The 21,917-nt window shown below is 47.3% G+C and overlaps 3 protein-coding genes across 8 annotated transcripts in view; 2 read left to right on the top strand and 1 right to left on the bottom strand.

Annotated features, from left to right (window-relative positions):
- The first annotated feature begins 2,819 nt into the window (after nucleotides 1-2,819).
- On the top strand, nucleotides 2,820-18,952 carry IZUMO4 (IZUMO family member 4). 2 transcript variants are annotated; one of them, XM_083594891.1, is made up of 11 exons: nucleotides 2,820-3,005; nucleotides 5,430-5,510; nucleotides 5,830-5,901; nucleotides 8,278-8,300; nucleotides 10,922-10,997; nucleotides 12,823-12,870; nucleotides 15,061-15,075; nucleotides 15,981-16,028; nucleotides 16,696-16,713; nucleotides 18,293-18,315; nucleotides 18,776-18,952. In XM_083594891.1, the coding sequence occupies exons 1-11, from the start codon at nucleotides 2,842-2,844 to the stop codon at nucleotides 18,874-18,876; spliced, it is 669 nt and encodes a 222-aa protein (XP_083451017.1). In that variant the 5' UTR covers nucleotides 2,820-2,841; the 3' UTR covers nucleotides 18,877-18,952. The 2 variants fall into 2 exon arrangements, with proteins under 2 accessions (XP_083451017.1, XP_083451016.1); XM_083594890.1 differs by lacking the exon at nucleotides 2,820-3,005 and adding an exon at nucleotides 4,529-4,822 and having other exon boundaries at nucleotides 8,274-8,300.
- On the top strand, nucleotides 7,075-8,154 carry LOC310753212 (peptidyl-prolyl cis-trans isomerase A-like; the record flags this gene model as incomplete). Its single annotated transcript, XM_083594271.1, has 2 exons — nucleotides 7,075-7,080; nucleotides 7,681-8,154. The coding sequence occupies 2 exons, from the start codon at nucleotides 7,075-7,077 to the stop codon at nucleotides 7,987-7,989; spliced, it is 315 nt and encodes a 104-aa protein (XP_083450397.1). The 3' UTR covers nucleotides 7,990-8,154.
- A 597-nt stretch (nucleotides 18,953-19,549) lies between the features above and the next one.
- Nucleotides 19,550-21,917, bottom strand: part of AP3D1 (adaptor related protein complex 3 subunit delta 1) — a 47,994-nt gene continuing 45,626 nt past the window's right edge. For all 5 annotated transcript variants that reach the window (XR_014543312.1, XM_083594378.1, XM_083594380.1 and 2 more), the window contains 2 exons: nucleotides 21,830-21,909; nucleotides 19,550-21,677 (listed from right to left, as the gene is read on the bottom strand). Coding sequence is in view for 4 of the 5 variants with exons in the window: in XM_083594378.1 (XP_083450504.1) it covers nucleotides 21,582-21,677; nucleotides 21,830-21,909 (176 nt within the window). In the remaining variant the exon portion in view is untranslated. The remainder of the gene's footprint in view (nucleotides 21,678-21,829; nucleotides 21,910-21,917) is intronic.

The following is a 21,917-nucleotide window of genomic DNA, read 5'->3' as shown; positions in this document are numbered from 1 at the left end:
TCCAAATGAAAAAGACTCACTGATGATTTAAAAAAATAAAAATCCAGGACTTTCAGGAAGCCAGAATCCTAATTATTCATAGTTCTTTGAAACGAGGAATTCCCCCTGGCAGGAAATTCTTTCTGCATGCTTACAACGGGAAGATTGCCAGGAAAATCCATTTCCTGCATCTTTCCAGCAACTGGGCTCCAAATGCTGGTTTTGATCTGCCAGTTCCTCATTTTGAGTTTCCAGATCGTGAGTATTTTCAGCTGAAATCCCTTCCCCACTGAACCGCAGCCCACCCCCCACCCTGAGACACAGCTGCAAAGCAGGAAGCCCCGAGTTCAAATGCCGCCGCTGACATGAGGCATGCGAAAGGCAAGCCACACCAACCGCCCAGCTCTCGGCCTCAGTCTTCCCCATCTGTGGAATGGGCTGAAGAACACGGGCAAACTTTGCAGCACTGCTGTAAGGGACAAAATACCGTGTGCAGAGTTATTTGAACTCCATAGGAAGAGAGAAGACGTTTTTAGTTTTTTCCTGTTTAGTTTTTTTTTTATCATTATTCTCTTTAGTTCAGCCTGAATTTTATGGAATATTCGGTTGAAAACCTTTAATAACATAGATTTTTTAAAAGTTCGCATAGTCCCCTGCAATTCACATTTTGCCGCATTGATAATATTTTGAAATAACAATTACAAGGTGAGCCCAGCTTCGGCTGGGGAGAGCGGGATATAAATAAATTATTATTATTATTATTATTATTATTATTATTATTATTATTATTATTGATAAACCTGATCAAACGGGGGGAAAGGGTGGAATTCAAATGAATCTGACAAGCATCTGAAAAGAATTAAGATGCCCCCAAATCCCTAACCAGCACTTTATGGGGGGGGAGTTTTATTATTGAATTAAATTTTGATATCGTTTTGCAAATAAGAATTATCAATGAGGGTGCGGATCGCTTGGAGCAGAAAGTCTCTGGAATTGCCGTCTTTTTCCGTGTATAAAACAATGTTTTCTGAAAAGGAAGGGGCCTTTTATCATATGTGGTGGGAATGTAGAGAATTTTTTTAAAAAAATGGGAAATGATATATAATGAATTGAAGAAAATGTTTAAAATGACATTTGTAAAAAAAACAAACCAGAAGCATTTTTGTTAGGGATTGTAGGAAAAGACCTGCCAAGGAAATTAAAGAACTTATTTATGTATGTGACAAGGGTCTTGATAACACAAGGATGGAAGAACGAGGAAATCCCAACGAAAGAGTAATGGCAAGAGAAATTGATGGATTATGCAGAACTGGCGAAACTGACATATAAACTGTGAGATAAGGACAACGGTGACTTTAAAGAAGAATGGGAACTTTTTACAAAGTGTTTAAAAAGACAACAAAATGAATCGGACTCTTTGGCAGGTTTTGAATAGACATACACAAACTTACTGATTGCTAACATAGTAAACAAATAATATAAGGATTTATACAATTTTACAGTACGCAGAGAACAATAGGTGTTGAGAAATCAGAGAGAGGAGCTGGGTGGGGAGGGGGGGAAAGGGGAAAAATAATGAAAATGATATGTTTTGATACCGTGTTAATAAATTGTTAATAAAAAATAAAAAATAAAAATAAAGCGATGTTTTCTGCTAACTTCATTTAGTCAAAAATTGGGGGTCGTCTTAAAAACCAGCTGTTCCTAGTCACTAGAGTGACTAGTGGGGTGCCACAGGGTTCTGTCTTGGGCCCGGTCTTATTCAACATCTTTATCAACGACTTGGATGATGGACTCAAGGGCATCCTGATCAAATTTGCAGATGACACCAAACTGGGAGGGGTGGCTAACACCCCAGAGGACAGGATCACACTTCAAAACGACCTTGACAGATTAGAGAACTGGGCCAAAACAAACAAGATGAATTTTAACAGGGAGAAATGTAAAGTATTGCACTTGGGCAAAAAAAATGAGAGGCACAAATACAAGATGGGTGACACCTGGCTTGAGAGCAGTACATGTGAAAAGGATCTAGGAGTCTTGGTTGACCACAAACTTGACATGAGCCAATAGTGTGACGCGGCAGCTAAAAAAGCCAATGCAATTCTGGGCTGCATCAAAAGGAGTATAGCATCTAGATCAAGGGAAGTAATAGTGCCACTGTATTCTGCTCTGGTCAGACCTCACCTGGAGTACTGTGTCCAGTTCTGGGCACCACAGTTCAAGAAGGACACTGACAAACTGGAACGTGTCCAGAGGAGGGCAACCAAAATGGTCAAAGGCCTGGAAACGATGCCTTATGAGGAACGGCTAAGGGAGCTGGGCATGTTTAGCCTGGAGAAGAGGAGGTGAAGGGGTGATATGATAGCCATGTTCAAATATATAAAAGGATGTCACATAGAGGAGGGAGAAAGGTTGTTTTCTGCTGCTCCAGAGAAGCGGACACGGAGCAATGGATCCAAACTACAAGAAAGAAGATTCCAGCTAAACATTAGGAAGAACTTCCTGACAGTAAGAGCTGTTCGACAGTGGAATTTGCTGCCAAGGAGGGTGGTGGAGTCTCCTTCTTTGGAGGTCTTTAAGCAGAGGCTTGACAACCATATGTCAGGAGTGCTCTGATGGTGTTTCCTGCTTGGCAGGGGGTTGGACTCGATGGCCCTTGTGGTCTTTTCCAACTCTATGATTCTATGATTCCTCCCCGTTAGCTGGCAACCCACCGTGGGAAAAACAGAAGGAGAGGATCGCTTGGGGGGAGGAAAGTTAATCGCCCCCAAACCTCTTGATCTTACAAAGTAGAGGTCACTACTCGCGAGTAAGAAAGGAAGCAGGCTTTTCCGGGGCGCGGAACACCGGAAATCTGCAATGCATTGCAACATCAGACAGACTTTTCCTTTTTGCAAAGGGGAACAAAGCTGCAAGGCAAATTCGACCGCCGATTTTGAAAGGGGAGCCGGGCGCGCATCCCCGCATCCTCACGTGCGCCTTACCTGCTTTCCGGAGGTGGGCTCCCCGAAACGCGTGTCAAGGTCGGTCTCCCCCCTGGCCACGTTCTCGGATCGCTGGAAAAGAGGGAAACTCTCCGCACGTTACTCCACCCTGGAGGCAGGATCGGGGCTGAGCGGCGCCACCCCTTCCGGGTCCCGATCCAGGCAGTGCCCCGGCGTGGTCCTACTCGAGAGTAGACCCGTTGAAATTGCAGGGCATCCCCATCTTCATCATAATTTATAGCCCGCGCATCTGGCTGGGTTTCCCCAGCCACTCTGGGTGGCTTCCAGCACATAGAAAAACATAATATTTATTTATAAATATTATTTAAAAAACCATAATATTATTTTTGGGTGGGGAAGTTTTTCAAGCAGAAAAAAGTCTTGGCCGTCCTCTGCAATTGCTTCACCTCCATATTTGCAGGAAGGGGGAGGGACTGGTGGCTGGAGAAGCAACACCTCCTCACCTGGTTCGCCTGCGGAACTCACCGCAACAAGAGCGTCCTTTTTTGTCGTATGTGGTGGAAGTCTATAAAAGCTAAAGGCTTTGGGGGAAAGATAACGAGTTGAAGAAAATGTTCCAGTGGGTTGTTCCCAAAAGTCCTGCAGCTTTTCTCCTAGGGAGGGAGTTCCCAAAAAAAGATGATTAAACTAATTATGTCTGCAACAGTAGCAGCCAGAATCCTGTACACTCAGAAATGGAAAGGAGAAGGAATGGCTTCAGAAGTTAGGGAATGAAAATATCCTGGAAATAAGGGTAGAGAGTCAAATTTTTAAGAAAAACGTATGTTGAAATATAAGTAAACTGGCCAATCTGTGAAAAATCAGTTAAAAATATCTCTAATAATAATATTAATAAAAATAAGCGTCCTGGCAGTTCCTAGTGGAAAAGGACTAAGGCAAATTCACAAAAAAGCACACAATCTACCAGCAACTATAGTCAGTGTGAAGCATCCACAACCAGGGGCAGTCTATCTGCATGTTTCTTTTTAATTTTTTATTAACAATTTCAACATAACAAATTATCAAAACCTATCATATTCCTTATTCCCCCCCTTCAAACCCTTTCCCTCCCAGAGACTTCCCTCAGCTCCTCTCTCTGATTTCCCAGCACATATTATTCTCTGCATGTTATAAAACTATACATTTCCTTACATTATCTATCTACCATGTTATCAACAAATAAATTTGTGTATGTTTATTCAAAACCTGCCAAGGAGTCCAGTTCATTCTCTTGTCTTTTTAAATAAATTATAAAAAGCTCCCGTTCTGCATGTTTCTTTCTTTATTTGAAACTTTTACAAACCGCACTTTCATTGGAAAATAGCTGTCCCCTCTCTTTTTCCCTGTTTGTACCTTTTCCTGCTTATTTGTCTGTTTTGTAACACAAGGAAATATTTAATTTTTTTTTTAAAAAGAGGAAAGTTAGCCAGACTAACTTGTGGAACTCCCTGCCACAGGAGCGCTTAAGAGCAGCGGGGAGAAGGGAGAGTTGGCAACGCTGCCCTCAGGAGAACCGGAACGCGCTCCGGAACGATCTAGAACCACCGGGCCTGTTCCGGAACGTTCCCTGGAAGCCAGAATGCCCCATTGTCTGACGCCCTGGAGGTGCCAGGAATGGGAGATGGGTTGGCGGACCCCATGCCTGGCCTTGGTGGCGGTTCTGATCCTGGGGCCGGGCCCCTCCTGGCTCTGCCTGCAGTGCGACCCCAATTTCGCCCTCCGCTTCGCCTCCTACGCCCCCCACTTGAGCCGCAAGTCCTGGGGGCTGGGGGACGTCCCGGCTGCCGGGCGGAGGCTGCGGGGCTGGGCCCAGGACACCCTGGCGGAACTGAACCTGGGGGTCCCGGCCGAGATCCGTGAGTCGCCTCGCAGGCCCTGCTCCTCCCCTGACTCCCAGGGTGCCGGATGTGGCCCTCCAAACCTCCTGATGTGGCCCTCGGGTCATAGCACCTCCTAAGCAATAACACCGCCTCTCTCCCCCTGTCAAAGATGGGGAAATTCAGGCTTGTGTGCCAATGTGGCCCTCGAGACCTCTCCACCTGGCCCCTGGAAATCTCTGCAAGCCACGCCCCCTGGCCCCAGGCCACACGCCCTCATTGGCCCAGCTGGTCTGCTGCCTTCTTACATCCCTTGCACCGCCCACTGTTGCCCCTGGGATGTGGCCCTGCGAAGCCCAGCTCGAAGGAAACATGGCCCTCGAGCTAAGAAAATAGGTTTCCCCCCACCTGCACTGGGTTAACCTGTGGAACTCCCTTCCACAAGGTGTGGTGGTGGTGACTAAAAACTAGGTTGTTCTTTTTTTTTAAATCAAAATGTCCCTTTGCCAAAACTCTTGACCCGTTAGGAGCGCAGCCTTGCATTTAAGGTCCACATGGACTGCGGCTTCCTGGGGGGGCCTTATGATTTTTTGTATGCTCTCTCCCCACATCCTGTCCTTTCCCCATCTCTCCCCATCTTGCACAGCAATGGAGAAACTCCAGGCAATAGCTACAGTCGTCTATGGGAAACTGGACACCCTCTTCAAAGGCAACACATACAAGCCAGGTAAATAAATATAAATATAGATTATATAGAAAGGGTCTGCCTTTATCTGTTTGCCTGGATGAGGATGACCATTTATGGCAACTAGAATCGCCTGAGGCTGCGATTCCTCTGCAAAAGTCTGCAGATGTTCCTAATCACAGAACTGTAGAGTCGGAAGGGACCCCCAGAGGCATCTAGTCCAACCCCCTACGATGCACGAATCTTTTGCCCAATGTAGGACTCGAATTCACAACCCTGAGATTAAGATTCATGCTCTACCAAGTTTAAAAAAACACACACATGCTGCCGGGCCTCTCTTTCTCTCTTCTCCCCCAAAAAGGTGTCCTTCCGGAAATCCTGCGTTCCATTTTCGAGGAACAAGTCAAATTGCTACGGAATGCCATCATCGAAAGTGAGTGTCCCACACGCCCTGCCCTCCTTCCGTCGTTTGGCGTTTGTTGCCTGGATTATACATACCTGTGTTTCAGAGGCATGTTAAGAAAGCAGGGTGGCTCTTTCACGCAGAAGCCCCTCTCTCAGGCCGGCTTGTGGGAGTGCCTCTTTCAAAATGGTGGGCAACGGGAATGCATCGCCTCTGGATAAAATGCTAAAGCGTGTTAATTTTATTTTTGAAAGCAGTTGGTACCGTATTAAGCAGTTGGTCCCTTCCCTTTCCCGCCCCGACCTGGCCACAGTGATCCATGCGATGGTCACCTCCAGGCTTGACTACTGTAACTCGCTCGGCGCGGGGCTGCCCTTGAAGCTGACCCAGAAACTCCAGCGGGTGCAGAATGCTGCAGCGAGGCTCCTCATGGGGTCTCTGCCATGGGAGCATATTCACCCAGTGCTCTTCCAGCTGCACTGGCTTCTAGCGGAGTACAGGGTCAGATTTAAGGTGCTGGTTTTGACCTTTAAAGCCCTTCACGGCCTAGGACCCTCGTACCTACGGGACCGCCTCTTCCGGTATGCCCCACGGAGAGCCTCAAGGTCCATAAATAGCAACACCCTAGAGGTCCCAAGTCGCAAGATTGGTCTCAACTAGGGCCAGGGCCTTTTCAGTACTGGCCCCGACTTGGTGGAACGCTCTGTCACAAGAGACCAGGGCCCTGCGGGACTTGACATCTTTCCACAGGGCCTGCAAGACAGAGCTGTTTCCCCTGGCCTTTGGTTTGGACTCAGTCTGACCCTTATGTTTCCCTCCCCTTATGGTCTTGATCTATGGGCTGCTTTTAAAATGAGGCTGCATTTTAAATGGCATTTCAATCTGTATTTTAAATTGTGTCCCCCCCCCCCTTATTATATTTTTACTGTAATTTTGCTGGTGTTAGTCTCCCTGAGCCCGGCTCTGGCCGGGGAGGGCGGGGTATAAATAAAAATTATTTATTATTATTATTACTACTTTGGAAATGCATGTAATATTGAGCAGCAAATAAGGCTGGGTAGGGAAACATCAAGGCCGGGGGAGTTGGCATGTAAATTTGTATTAAATTAGAATCAATTTGATATTCGATTGTTAGAATTTTTGAAGAGTAATAGCAAGTGAATTGGCAAAACAAAGAGGGATGCCACGTTGAACAGGCAGCCGATGGAAGTGCAGGAATGTCTCATCGAAAAGTTCAGCTCTTGGGAATCCCTCTTCTAATATGGCAGCCAGTGATAGAGAGATAGATAGATAGATAGATAGATAGATAGATAGATAATTTATTACAATCAAAGACCAGCTCACATAACATAACACAATAAAAACAGCGTTCATAAAGATAAAATATACAACCGGAGCAGATTGCAGCAATAGCTCGTGAGTTAAAATTGAGATATATACACATACCTGTACAACTGAGATTTGGGGTACCATAAAAATTGACCCTGAGGTGCCCCAAAGGGCGACTTCAGCATTTCCCTAGTAAGCTATTTTATTCTAGAGGATGATCTGTGCCTACAAATCTGGGCGCGGAATCCGGCTACCAGCCAGGTCGTCCTGTGATCTTTGCCTAAGAGGAGAGAATTGAGTTTAGACTTGTCTGAAAGTTCGGAAAGCCTCTTCAGCAAAGGATCAATGGTGTCTCTACGCGTCACCTTCGAGCTATTTCCAAAGACAGCAGAGAATTTCCGTGCCTTGAGCACTGGGGAGAAAGGTTTTGGTTACAAGGGGTCCTGCTTCCACAGAATCATTCCTGGGTTCACATGCTAGGGTGGTGACTTTGCTCGCCATAATGGAACAGGTGGTAAATCAATTTACGGTGAGACGTTTGCTGATGAGAACTTGGTCCTCAAGCACACAGGTGCTGGCATCTTGTCTATGGCAAATGCTGGTCCCAATACGAATGGGTCTCCGTTCTTCATCTGCACTGCCAAAACTGACTGGTTGGATGGGAAACATGTGGTCTTTGGCAAAGTCAAAGATGGAACGAATATTGTGGAAGCAATGGAGCGCTTTGGGTCAAGGAACGGCAAGACAAGCAAGAAGATCACCATCTCTGACTGGGGGCAGCTGTCATAAAATTCCTTTGTCTTAACAATCAACCATTCCTTCTGTAGCTGGGGTTAGTCCTTGTGCTCCTGACTTACTGCTGCTTTTCTATTGGGTTTCAATTTCTGCTCCCTCACAAGTCCAGCTGGACTGAAGACAACTTTGTTTGCAAAGTGAAATAAAACGAGTTAAACCCCCCCAAAAAAGGGACAGCTAAAAAATATATGTTCGAGGCTTCCTATTTCGCCTAATGGGCAGGAACCCTGCCGCCTAAAAACTGACTCGCTTTCTCTCTCTCTCTCGCCTTTCCTTAGGTAGAGTGAAGTGTGAACGCCATTGTGGTAAGTGGGCTTTGTGGGGAGGTGCCATCTTGAATCACGGCAGTGCCTTTTGTGTGCCTGAATGGAGAGAGAGGAACGTGTGTCGAGACCCTCTGGCTTTTGTGGGGTCAAGACACGAGCCTGTGGGTTTGCCAACATCCATGACTGAAGGATTAGCTGCAGGTATGAGTGGTTTATATAGGGATGCGGGTGGTGCTGTGGGTTAAACCACAGAGCCTAGGACTTGCCGATCAGAAGGTCAGCGCTTTGAATCCCCGCAAAGGGTGAGCTCCCGTTGCTCGGTCCCTGCTCCTGCCAACCTAGCAGTTCGAAAGCATGTCAAAGTGCAAGTAGATAAATAGGTACCACTCTGGCGGGAAGGTAAACGGCATTTCTGTGCGCTGCTCTGGTTTGCCAGAAGCGGCTTAGTCCTGCTGGCCACGTGACCCGGAAGCTGTACGCTGGCTCCCTCGGCCAATAAAGCGAGATGAGCGCCGCAACCCCAGAGTTGGTCATGACTGGACCTAATGGACAGGGGTCCCTTTACCTTTTATGAGTGGTTTGGCGGCGAACATGGGTGTTCGTGTGGCAGTTTGGCATTGGTTCAATGTGGAGTGGAGGAGAGGTTGTCACACCTGCTCCTACAATGCGCAAAGGTATTCCGTTAAAGGAATCCAGGGATTCGCCATGCTTTTGTCGACCCCTTTCGAGGGCTAGGGCCACGCAAGAATCCCTGGGAGCATTTGGGGTGAGCTTGAGTCTCATCCTGGTTCATTGCTCTCCCACGATGTTTACCTGTACTGACCATATGGTGGGGCCCAGGAGTCAGTGTTGCCCTGCTGAGGTCAGGTGCAGCTAGTTGGGAACCAATGCCTAGATAAACTACTCACTATCGGTAATCAATAAAGTTGTGGCCAAAATTATGCCAATAACCTAAACGGTGGTTAAGAGGGTTCTTGAATTGGGTGGCTTTGTGATTTCACACCCAAATATTACCTTCAAAGCCATGGCGCTTTATGTGGATGCTGGGGTGCATCTCTCCTCATTGGGGAATGACATCCGTGTTGAAATTGAAGGTTTGGTTGGGTATGTGAGTAGTTTGGTGGTGAGCGTAAGGGCTCGATTGGCGGTTAAAGGTAAAGGGACCCCTGACCATTAGGTCCAGTCGTGACCGACTCTGGGGTTGCGGTGCTCATCTCGCTTTATTGGCCGAGGGAGCCGGCGTACAGCTTCCGGGTCATGTGGCCAGCAGGACTGAGCCGCTTCTGGCGAACCAGAGCAGCGCATGGAAATGCCGTTTACCTTCCTGCCAGAGTGGTACCTATTTATCTACTTGCACTTTGACGTGCTTTCGAACTGCTAGGTGGGCAGGAGCAGGGACCGAACAACGGGAGGTCACCCCGTTGCGAGGATTCGAACCGCCGACCTTCTGATCGGCAAGTCCTAGGCTCTGTGGTTTAACCCACAGTGCCATCCTTGTCCCCGATTGGTGGTTAGGCATTGGTTAAAACTAAAGGCTAGTGGCCCCTGGGTGATGGCCTGCAAAGGAAGGCGGCCCTTCAGCTGAAAAAAAACTGCCCCACTCTTCAAAGCATGGGTTTGGATGCTCTGGTGTCTTAATCTCTGATGCAGAGGAAATGCGTCCATCCGTGGCACTGGAGGGTACAGCGCCACCAGCCTCAGCCAGCCGGCCACCTGCCTCCCATCTTCCTCCTCCTCCTCCTCCTCCTCCTCCTCCTCCTCGGTCTCAGTTTGCCCTCCTAGAACAGCAGGGAGGGAGGAGGAAAACAGGGACAAAACCAAACAGAGCCCTCTCTCCTTGTCATTGGCTCTGGCGCCACCTGCTGTCGGACTCCTGTCCTGATCTACCTGCCCAAAGGAGGGCTTGCAGGAGTGGCTGGCGCAGGGATAGCAAAGGAGGAGGTCAAAGACATCCACATGGCCGCTTCTAGTGCTTTATTACAACTGATCCAGAATGCGGCTGCCAGACTGGTGACTGGGAGGAGCCGCTGGGACCATGCAACACCATGTTATTTATACCCTGCCCATAGGGATGGGTTTCCCCAGCCACTCTGGGCAGCTTCCAACACATATAAAAACATAATAAAACGTCAAGCATTAAAAACTTCCCGATACAGGGCTGCCTTCAGATGTCCCCTAACATCTGATGGAAGGACATTCCACAGGGAGGGTGCCACCACTGAGAAGGCCCTCTGCCTGGTTCTCCGTAATCTCACTTCTCACAGTGAGGGAACCACCAGAAGGCCCTTGGCGCTGGACCTCAGCGTCCGGGCAGAATGATGGAGGTGGAGACACTCCTTCAGGTCTACTGGGCCGAGGCCATTTAGGGCTTTAAAGGTCAGCACCGACACTGTGAATTGTGCCCAGAAATGAACTGGGAGCCAATGTAGGTCTTTCACAGGCATAGGCAAACTCGGCCCTCCAGATGTTTTGGGACTACAACTCCCATCATCCCTGACCACTGGTCCTGTTAGCTAGGGATGATGGGAGTTGTAGTCCCAAAACATTTGGAGGGCTGAGTTTGCCTATGCCTGGTCTTTCAGGATTGGTGTTATATGGTCCCAGTCACCAATCTGGCTGCCGTATTTGATGTCTTCTGTTTTTCTGTTTTTGTTTTACAGGAATAAAGCAATACGAAGCCGTTTCTTGCGTGACGTGCAATGCCACCAAGCCAGCTTGCTTTGGATATAATTGCGAGTAAGATTTCTCTCTCTCATTCTCACGTTAGAAAAAATACAATTACAAATGGCATTTGGGGGAGGCTGATTCCCATAGCAGAAAAGCTTTCAGGCCCTTTCCTGCAATTATTCTCCACTGTGTGAAATCTAAGCCAGTGGTTCCCAAACATGATTTTTTTTTTGGTGGGAGTGGGGGGTGGAGTACATCCCCTTGGTTCCACCAGCTCATTCCCAGGGGGGAAGCAGTATTCAGAATAGCAGTTTGCAAGGAAGATGACAACACAATGAAACTCTAAATCAGTAACAATTAAATTGCACATTTATTCAAAATCCAATTAGAACAATTGAGTTTGATTAATTAAACAAAACTGATTTCCTTATCCATTCTTCTTTGGCGGGAGCTTTCTCCTTCCATTTTTGTGCATTAAGAAATCCTAGCTGCTCTCTTTACTTGCATAAACAGCTTAATCATCTTTTTTGAAACTTCTGTCCCTATAATCCCTAAGAGCAAAGCTTCACTTTTTTTTTGTATAATCATTTTGAGCATCTTTTTTATCTCATCATATATCCTATCCCAAAATACCCTCGGCTTTCTTACAAGTCCAGCACCTACATATGGGGGGGGGGGGACCAATTTGCTTGTTCACACATCCAGCAGTTAGAACAAAGTCCCACCATCTCGTCCTCTGTCGTCCCCTTCTCCTTGTGCCCTCCATCTTTCCCAACATCAGGGTCTTTTCCAGGGAGTCTTCTCTTCTCATCAGGTGGCCAAAGTCTTGGAGCCTCAGCTTCAGGATCTGTCCTTCCAGTGAGCACTCAGGGCTGATTTCCTTCAGAATGGAGAGGTTTGATCTTCTTGCAGTCCATGGGACTCTCAAGAGTCTCCTCCAGCACCAGAATTCAGAAGCATGAATTCTTTGGCGATCAGCCTTCTTGATGGTCCAGCTCTCACTTCCATACATCACTGCTGGGAAAACCATAGCTTTAACTATATGGACCTTTGTTGGCAAGGTGATGTCTCTGCTTTTTAAGATGCTGTCTAGGTTTGTCTTTGCTTTTCTCCCAAGAAGCAGGCGTCTTTTAATTTCGTGACTGCTGTCACCATCTGCAGTGATCATGGAGCCCAAGAAAGTAAAATCTCTCACTGCCTCCATTTCTTCCCCTTATGTTTGCCAGGAGGTGATGGGACCAGTGGCCATGATCTTAGTTTGATCTTCCATTAAAAACTGCAAAAAAGATGATGAATTGAAAGTGCAGACGATGGGGGTACCTTTCCCTCTTTATCTGTTTGTTTCATAACACAAAACAAGGGCAGGGTAACTGCAGCCAGGCAGGTTATAGCGAGTAATTGGAAAAATGCAGAAGAGCTAGGGGTGAACCAATGGAGGAAAAAACTGAAGAATATAATTTTAGAATATCTAACTGTGAAGATACACAGATTGAAAAGGGTTTGAGGTAAGTGAGAAAGAGGAGGATTGGTTTGAGAAGATATTGAATTGTTTGGGTAGGTCTGAACAATTAAAATGTTAAAAATTAAATAAACCTTGTGGATGGAGGAGTGTTAATGTATATAAAATTGTACATATGGTTGATTTGAATATGTTGTTATTGATTATGTATACCCAATGTATCAGCTGCCTGGGGGGTTTCACTGTTTGTGTTTGGTTGTTGGTAAAAAATTAAAATTAAAATAAAGAATATAAACTAATAATCATATTAAAAAACAGGGGAGAGTGGTTCATTAGGGCAAGTGGTTTCAGTCTGGCCCTGACACCCAGGAAGTCTCTCCAGCCACAACCCCACATTCTGACCCCGAGTTTCTGTCCCCTGTTTCCGCCCCCCAGGTCCTCTGAAGACTGGGAAGATGCCTTGAAGGGACTCTACGAGTACATGTGAGTTCTCCAGGGGCTGTACAGGGTTAGGGGTGGTGGGCAGGCATTTGGGAGGCAAGAAAGGGGAGCAAGCAGTCCCTGGTGAAGTTTCTAGTCCCTGTGTTTCTGGAGACAGGGTGAATGAAGCGAGACGGGGAGAGGGGCCACCTGGGACCCTCCCCAGGTTGTTGGACTCATCCCTGGCTTGGGGCCAATGGGAATTGGAGTCGGCAACATTGCGTGGGTCACAGGTTTGCTGTGGTCTAAGAAGATGCATTCTCTACTGCATGCCAGCGATGGAAGAATGCTTCTGCTCAGGACAGGTGCTTACTCCTGGGAACGGGGGATGCCCCTCCTTTCAGCAGGGGCAGGGGGAATTTGCATCCCTCCATAGATCGTTGGCGGAAGGCCTCTATTTGAAAGATGCATTCCTTCCTGAGAAAGGAGAATGCCCCTTCATGCTTGCTGGGAATGCAAAATTGTAGATATATTTTGGACCGGGCTCTTCGGTTTTCTCTCCGAAATTATTAAACAACCTCCTTTGCCAGTACCAGCCTTAGCTTTCACTAAACCCAAATTCCGACCCCACCACTCAGCATAAAGATTTACCGTATTTTTTGCTCTATGACTCACTTTTTCCCTCCTAAAAAGTAAGGGGAAACGTGTGTGCGTCTTATGGAGCGAATGCAAGCTGCGCAGCTATCCCAGAAGCCAGAACAGCAAGAGGGATTGCTGCTTTCACTGCGCAGCGATCCCTCTTGTTGTTCTGGCTTCTGGGATTCAGAATATTTTTTTTCTTGTTTTCCTCCTCCAAAAACTAGGTGCGTCTTGTGGTCTGGTGCGTCTTATAGAGCGAAAAATACGGTATATATTTTGGACCCGGCTCTTCGGTTTTCTCTCTGAAATTATTAAACAACCTCTCTTGCCAGGCCCAGCCTTAGCCCTGCTTTCACAAAACCCAGATTCCGACCCCACCACCCCGCATAAAGATTTAATTATTTTTCTACTGGTAGCTGCACATCTAGTGATAGCAGAACCCTGGAAATCCCAGGTGTTGCGACTTCTTGAGATGTGGTTCCATAATATTAGTTCGGAATGACGAACTGGGCTTGGAAGAGTTGCAAGTAGGGTTATAAAGGAAAATAAAACCTGGTCTCCCTTCTTTTTATATGTAAGGGGAGAGAGAGAAAATAAAGCTCTCCCACCAGCCTCACAAACCTGACTGTGGAGAACCTGTCAATGTTTTAAGACCATGTAAAATGACATTTGGCTGACACCTGCTTCATAGAATACAGGCAGGCGGTTGAAAAACTTTTGTAACGTCTCAGGTTTTAATCAAGACATTGTGGCTGGGGTTTTTTGAACCGTTTTGGAACTGCTCTTGTTACGACTCTCTGTGTTGCTTTGTGCTGCAGTCTCTGCTTTACTGAATTTGTATGCAGCTATTCTGCTGCATTTTTAATAAAAAAAATTAAGAAAGGAAGGAAGGAAGGAAGGAAGCTCCTTCTTAGATCAAGGATCAGTGGCACTCTCATTTTTGCAGAGCTCCAACTCCTGCCATTCCCAGCTCCCGGCCATGTGGGCTGCTGGGGCTACTGGAAGTTGCAGTCCCGGCAATATAATGAGGGCCACAGGGCCCCACCTCGGCCCTTCGGACTTTCACCTTACGGAGGTCAACAATGCCATGTCCATGCACAGGCGACAAGCCCCAGGCTGCCCCCCTTTAGAAAGAACTGGCTGGTAGGGGCTCTACAGGATTCCTATTAGGTGGCGGCACCAAGACTTTGGAACTCACTGCCACTTGATATCGGGCAGGAACTTCTGCGGTACTCTTTGTGGTGCCTGCTTAAAACATATTTGTTTAGGGAGGAGTATCCCAAGACATCATCATCATCATCATCATCATTATTATTATTATTATTATTATTATTATTATTATTAAATAATAATAATAATATCCTGTGTATCTGGCTGGGTTGCCCCATAAACATTGATGTGTTTTGATCTGCTTTTAGTGCTGTCGCTCATTTTAATTACCTTTCAAATGCTTCTAGCTGTTTTTAAAACTATTTCTACCAGTAAAATTTAATGTTTCTTGCATACCACTTAGAGGTTTTTGTTATATAAGAATCTGGTTGAAGAAATATAAAGAAATAAAGATGCCTGTTATATCCTCTGTTTTTTCCTCCTCTTCTTCTCTCTTTCTCACAGATACAGTTTGACAACGTAAGTTAGGCGTTTTCACGCATTTTGGAGCAAAGTTTTCCGCAGCGACGAAAATCTGAGCGCGGGAAATGGAAGATTTTGCCCCCCTCTGCAAGGCCCCCTTGGCTGCGCCCCGTGCGACACTCTTGCGAGGAGGGCAGTAGCAGGAGTCCCCCTGATGGACAGCAGAGGGGCAGCAGTTTCCCAAAATCACCAGCTGGGGGGCTCTGGGTTGGCCCCCGAGGTGGAAAAAAACAAACAACACACCACTTTTGTCCAGGCTGCCAAAAGTGAAACACTGAGCAGCTGAATCCACATAAGGGAGACGCACCCGGAGGGGCAAGATGAGCTGGAGTAGCTCAGTGGGCAGAAGACGAGACTCTCAATCTCAGGGTTCTGGGTTCAAGTCCCACACTGGGCAAAAGATTCCTGCATCGCAGAGGGTTGGACTAGATGACCCACATTGTCATGTGTGTGTGTTTGTTTGTGTGTGTGTGTGTATGCAGAATATGACGTTTGTGTGTGTGTGTGTGCATTAAGATCCTCAGAAAGGATTTTGCTAGGAACTCTTTTTTTATACTTAAGATTTTTAAATTTATTTTTCAAAACTTTAACCAATTAATTTCAATTTTCTAATTTGTTATACATTTCTCTTTTGATTTGACTTTCCGCCTTTTCTTCCATGATGTTTTTCATACCAATCCCTTTCACAAATATAATATCACACATTTCATCTAAGACAGATTTATCCATTTCATCTATTATCGTTTTCTTCCCATTGCTCAAATTTCAAATCCTGCTTGTGATTTCATTTGGTTATGATATTCCCCCCCCCCCTCAAATAATCCAAAATTTCAGTGTGTTTTTTTTGTTAGCTGGGAACTCTTCCAGGTGATTTTTTAAACACCTGGCTGCTGTCTTCACAGGAACCCAGGCGAGTGGTCGATGGCACTGAAGCAACTCCCAGGATTTAGGTAGGCGCCCATTTCCTTGAAAGCCACTGGAAAAAGTGAGGTACTCCCCCACAAAACGTAGGGCAACAGTTGCAGGTGGGGAAACAGCGGCCGGGAGAATCAGTTTGTGGGAGAGGGGGAGGCTTGTAGATTAAATTAACGAATAGCTGCCGAGACAATATAGCAGGGACTCATTCCTAGAAAGGAGTGGCCCCTTTCTGGGATTAATTGTTCGTCCCAGGAAGCGGCGCCAGAGCTGAAGTGAAGACAGGATGGCCATCCTGTCAGGGATGTTGTGCTTTTCAGGATTTTACTCTGGGATTTTATGTTGCATCCTGCGTTCAGCAGGGGGGCTGGGTCACCCTTTGAGGTGCCTTTCAACGCTTATCGCTTCCTGCTGATGCAGCATTGCAGCAGCTAAGCAGGTGTAAACCTGGAATAATAATAATGGTTTTTATTATTATTTATACCCCGCCTATCTGGCTGGGTTTCCCTAGCCGCTCTGGGCGGCTTACAGCACCTACAGGGTCCACAAGAGGGAGGCAGATACAGGGGGAAGGAAAGGAATTGGGACCCACAGCATCAATGTGTTTTAAGAAACCACCAAGAACATTTTTAGAGCATTGCAGGGGGTGTCTCTTCCAACTGTACAATTCTGTCTTTCTCTCCCCACTCCTTTATCTTTCAGCCACTGCACATCTACAAGGTAAACAACCGGCCTCGAGGAAAGATGGACCGGAGTTGCTGATCCGAAAGTTGTTGTTGTGTTTGTGGCTGCGCGCACACACGACATTTTCAAAAATGGATTCCCTCAGAGAGAGTCCCAAAGACAGCTGTAGTTTGCCCCTTGCAAAGCGACAATTCCCAGCACCCTTATCCTAATGCCATAATGCTGCAAGTCTATGGTGTGGCCACGTTTTGAATGCCCTGTTCCGTTCTGGTCACCTCTCCTTGAAAAGCAGATTGTAGAGCAGGAAAAGGTTCAGAAAAGGGGCAACCCGAATGATCGAGGGGATGGAGAAAGGTTGCAGTATTTGGTGCTTTTTAGTGCAGAAAGGGGACATGGGTGGCGCTATGGGTTAAACCACAGAGCCTAGGACTTGCCGATCAGAAGGTCGGCAGTTCGAATCCCCACAACGGGGTGAGCTCCTGTTGCTCGGTCCCAGCTCCTGCCAACCTAGCAGTTTGAAAGCACGTCAAAGTGCAAGTAGATAAATAGGTACCGCTCTGGCGGGAAGGTAAATGGCGTTTCCGTGCGCTGCTCTGGTTCGCCAGAAGCGGCTTAGTCCTGCTGGCCACATGACCCAGAAGCTGTACGCCGGCTCTCTCGGCCAGTAAAGCGAGAAGAGCACCGCAACGCCAGAGTCGGTCACGACTGGACCTAATGGTCAGGGGTCCCTTTACCTTTACCTTTAGTGCAGAAAGGGGTTACGTAAGAGTTCATGCATCGTTTGGAGAAAGCAGATAGAGGGAAGTTTTTCTCTGCCTCTCAGAACACTTGAACTTTTGGATATCTGACAAAGCTTGGAGGATTCAGGACTGATGAAAGTCCTTTGTCACACGGCACAGTTGAACTGTGGAACTCACTGCCACTGGAAGGCTTTAAAGGAGGATTAGACAAATTCATGGCCATCGATGGCTGCTAGCCAAGGTGGCTATGCTCTGCCCGCCATGATTGGAGGCAGTAATGCTTCGAATAACAACTGCTGGAAAACACAAGAGAGTGGAGGGCTCTTGTGTTCGAATCACGCCTTTGGGTTTCCCAAACGCATCTGGTTGGGCACTGCAAGAAGAGGGTGCTGGACTAGATAGGCCATCTACTATTCCAGCACACTCAGGCAGAAAATCGTGCTCTTCCTTATTCAGTTCACTAATGAATTGCTTCCCACGAGGCATCTGGAAGTGATTCGCAATGCAATGATTGTTAACGTACATAAAAACAGCTTGAAACAATCACACTTTGAAACTATGATAAATATTGTTACGCGCCACTCTAATCTCTTGAGCGGCGAGAGACTCCAGGGGTTCCTGCATCTACCCAGGGCTGAGTTTCCCTGGAAAGGAGGTCAGTAGAATCCCACTGCTGACACCAGTGTTGCACACACCCAAATCTCCAAGTGCTGAGAGACTCCAGGGGTTCTGGGCACTAACTCAGGGTTTGGTCTCCTTGAAATAAAGGCCAGGGGAGACAGTGGCGTCTTTAGCAGTTTTGTGTTTTATCGACACATGTATACAACCGGCACATGGCGTTGAACTTAACTCCGTGTCTTCCTCTGTTTCCGCAGACCAGAGAACCTGAACTTTACGAGTAAGTTTCCAAAACTTTGTCTTGGGTGCTGCAGGGGGCATGGCTTCTTCACGACTTATGGGCTGATGTGAAACAGAGGCATTCTCTTCCTTTAGCAAGGAAGACCTCTTCTTAGATCAAGAAGGGAGATACGTCTCTGGCCCATCTCTTGCTGGACTCTCACCTCCTGTCCTCCCAGACCACGTGTGAGATGGGAGTAATGGTTCCATCTTAAAGAGGCATTCTTTCGAGGGATTGCGCCTCTTCTTCAAGAAGGGACGTAGGAACCTCTGTGGCTGCTGACTCCTGGCAAACAGCCACCATCCAGCGAGCTCCAACACCTAGGGAGGCCATAGGTTCCTAATCTGTTATGCCACCATGTTACAGAGATGGAAAGGTGGAGTCAGAAGGGCGCTGCATGCTGGTTTTAGGGACAGCAGCTACAAGGGGGGGTCTCTAATGCCTGCTTTGTGTCCCCTAGGTATAGAAAGCACCCTCTCAAAAAACTGGCTGAACTTGATGGCACTGAAGGAGCTTGAGGGAGAGACCCCTGTTCTCCAGCTCCTCGCCCCGATCTGCTGAATTCTTTCCTTTTCCGCAATGTTCTATGGAGAGCCCACTTTGATGTAATAAAATTATGGATAGAGAGACCCCTGCAGTTTGCTGCTGTCGAGCTTGGTTGTATCATTGGTTTTACACACAGCCAGGAACCTGGTAGATCCCTCCCAACTACATATGAAATGGTCTGGGTCTTTTGAAAGGGAAAATGGGATCAACTGAAAAAGGGGTTTGATGGCTCAGGAAAAAGCGAAATGGTGAATTAATGGGTAAGTAACCAAAACCGACGCGGGTGGCACTGTGGGTTAAACCACTGAGCCTAGGACTTGCCGATCAGAAGGTCGGCAGTTCGAATCCCCGTGACAGGGTGAGCTCCCGTTGCTCAGTCCCTGCTCCTGCCAACCTAGCAGTTTGAAAGCACAAAGTGCAAGTAGATAAATAGGTACCGCTCCGGCGGGAAGGTAAACGGCGTTTCCGTGCGCTGCTCTGGTTCGCCAGAAGTGGCTTAGTCATGCTGGCCACATGATCCGGAAGCTGTACGCCGGCTCCCTCGGCCAATAAAGCGAGATGAGTGCCGCAACCCCAGAGTCGGTCACGACTGGACCTAATGGTCAGGGGTCCCTTTACCTTTACCTTTAACCAAAACCGAAGCTTTTCCAAAGCGGGAGGAAAGATGAAAGACCTTTCAAGAGTCAGCTGGTTTTGTAATTTTATTGGATCATCTCAACATACACACACGCACACACAAAAATTGGTACAGCAGCTTTGTGGCGTTTTTCTCTTTTGGGGATTTCAGGGGAAGGGGGGGAATGTCGATAGCAAATAAGTTTGATTTTCTTCTCCCCCCCCCAAAAAAACATAACACATCATACAGTTTTTTAAAGGTTCTAGAATCACCAAAAGGTTTCTGCAAGAGAACATAATCTACATGCTAAAGTGAGGGTTTTTTTTTTCATCCAGGAATATATGTACACATATATAGATATATATATACTTCTTTTTTTTAATCCACTAATTCCAAGGAACCTTTGTCCTTTTTAAGACAAATTTAAAAGATGCCGTGCAGTCTCCCTCCCAACGCGTACGCAAAAATCCGGACTAAGCCACGGAAGGTTGACCAGGAGCTTCTCCCTACCCAAACAAATTTTTAATACTTTTATCAAGCAACATGGGCCCCGAAGATAATGTGGGAAAGGGGAGACCTGGATCCATCTGATAAATCAAGTTCTGCCAGAGCAATTGGGATTTCAAAAAACCCTACCTACCCCTAAATTATAGGGGGGGGGGGGGAGGCTGAGGCACCCGTGTCTTGAAACAAGCAGCACATCAAAAGCAAGCCAGAGACCAGGGTTTTCATGCTTGTTTCTGTGCTCTCTCTGCGCCCCACAAAATATACTTTATTTGGGTGTGGGGGGGAGGTTGAAAAATGACATTTTGCGAAACAGGTGGGTTCTTTTTAAAAAATTGCTAAGTGCCATATTCCTCAACAGTGATCAAGCTGATTTCAAAATAAATAATTCGCTGGCTCACTTCCGTCTTACGGGACAGGCGTGTGGGGGAAGGTTTGTCGAAACCAGAGGGAAGAAGACTTGTTTCCAGCCAAGAATCTCCAAAAAACACAAGGAAGCTGTCCCACAAGCTGTGCGGTCTGCCAGTTTCTCGGACCAATGTCACGCGGCTGATCGGTTAGAGTCTTGATCTGGGAGTTCAGAAGCCCAAGGCACAGTTTATGGGAGCAGGTGGAATATGGGGCGAAAAGAGATAATTGGGGTCATGGTGGGAGGACCATGGCCAGTGCAGCAGCCAAAGGGGTCAACCTAACACGGTAAGCCAAATAAAAATGTCAAAAATAAAGTGGGGGGGGGGGATCCACACACAAAACCAAGAGACAATGAACCTTTGGATTTCCAGTTTTCTTTTTGCTACATTCTAAACAAAATAAAAACTTCAGGAATGTGAGATTTTGCTCTCTCTCTCTCTCTCTCTAAGCCGACATCACAAAGACCCACGGGAAGGGGAAGGAGAGTTGATCTATCTCGCAGAACGGGAATGAATCCTGTTCTCAGGAGGCAGGAGGGGAGGCAAACACAACTGGCTTATGGTGGGAGGGAAGCCAGGGCTTAAAAAAAACAAAACAAAACAAAAAAACCAGCAACAGCAACAACAAAATTAATTACAGGTACAGTCAGTCTGGATGTGGACCACCACACCAACGCTATTGAGGGTGGTGACCCAGAAGAGCAACCGTGAAATTGGAGCCAATTTAAAGAGATGCGGTGCCTGCGATTTCTTGGGTCGCTCAGCACCACACCTCATGGGGCCATCGACTGTGGCAAGGATCTCTTGGGTGGCTGCGTCAACGATGGCAGGGCGCTTCTGTGGTACAGAAGAAGTTCCCCACCACGGCTGGTCGAAAAGTTCAAAATGGAATGTGAGGGAAGGGGGGAGAGAGAGAAAAGACTACAGCTTCGGGATGTGTAAACCGCCAGAACCGAAAAACAACACCCACCCACACGCCCCGCGTCCCAGGGCGGAGTGGGAGTGGGAAAATGCCCACCCCCAGGAGGGGCAGGGAGAGGAGGACCGTACGTGCGCATGGGGAGAGAGAGGGGAGGGGAGAGAAATCTTTATCGCTCGGCCGGATTCAGTCTGTGTGAGCCTCACGACACTCCTCTCTCGGGGGGAGGCGGGGGGAGGAGAACGGATCGCACCAGTTTCTCGGGAGCAACTCAGCACTTCGACAAGGTCTCCTTGAGTTCAGACAGCAGGTTGCCCAGCAAGGTCGGCTCGTTGCACTTGGCATCGACGGAGACGGAGTTCTCTCCCTTTGGAAAGAGAGCGGATTTTCATTTGTGGGTGCAGAGAGAGATATCAGACAACAAACACAGATTTTGGCCAACCAACACAATCAAAGGAGGTGGAGTGACTCCCCTAGGATGCAATCATCACCCCACTGTGTCTCCCCCCCCCCACTTACCTTTTTAACTAACAGACAGACGTGATGGCCCTGGATAGAACGGCTATACATTGATGCGCAGGATCCCACTCGCTCGACAACTGAAGGG

This window comes from Podarcis filfolensis (assembly GCF_964270895.1).
Source record: "Podarcis filfolensis genome assembly, chromosome: 18".
Lineage (NCBI taxonomy): Eukaryota > Metazoa > Chordata > Lepidosauria > Squamata > Lacertidae > Podarcis > Podarcis filfolensis.
This window is presented reverse-complemented; position numbering and strand designations above follow the sequence as displayed.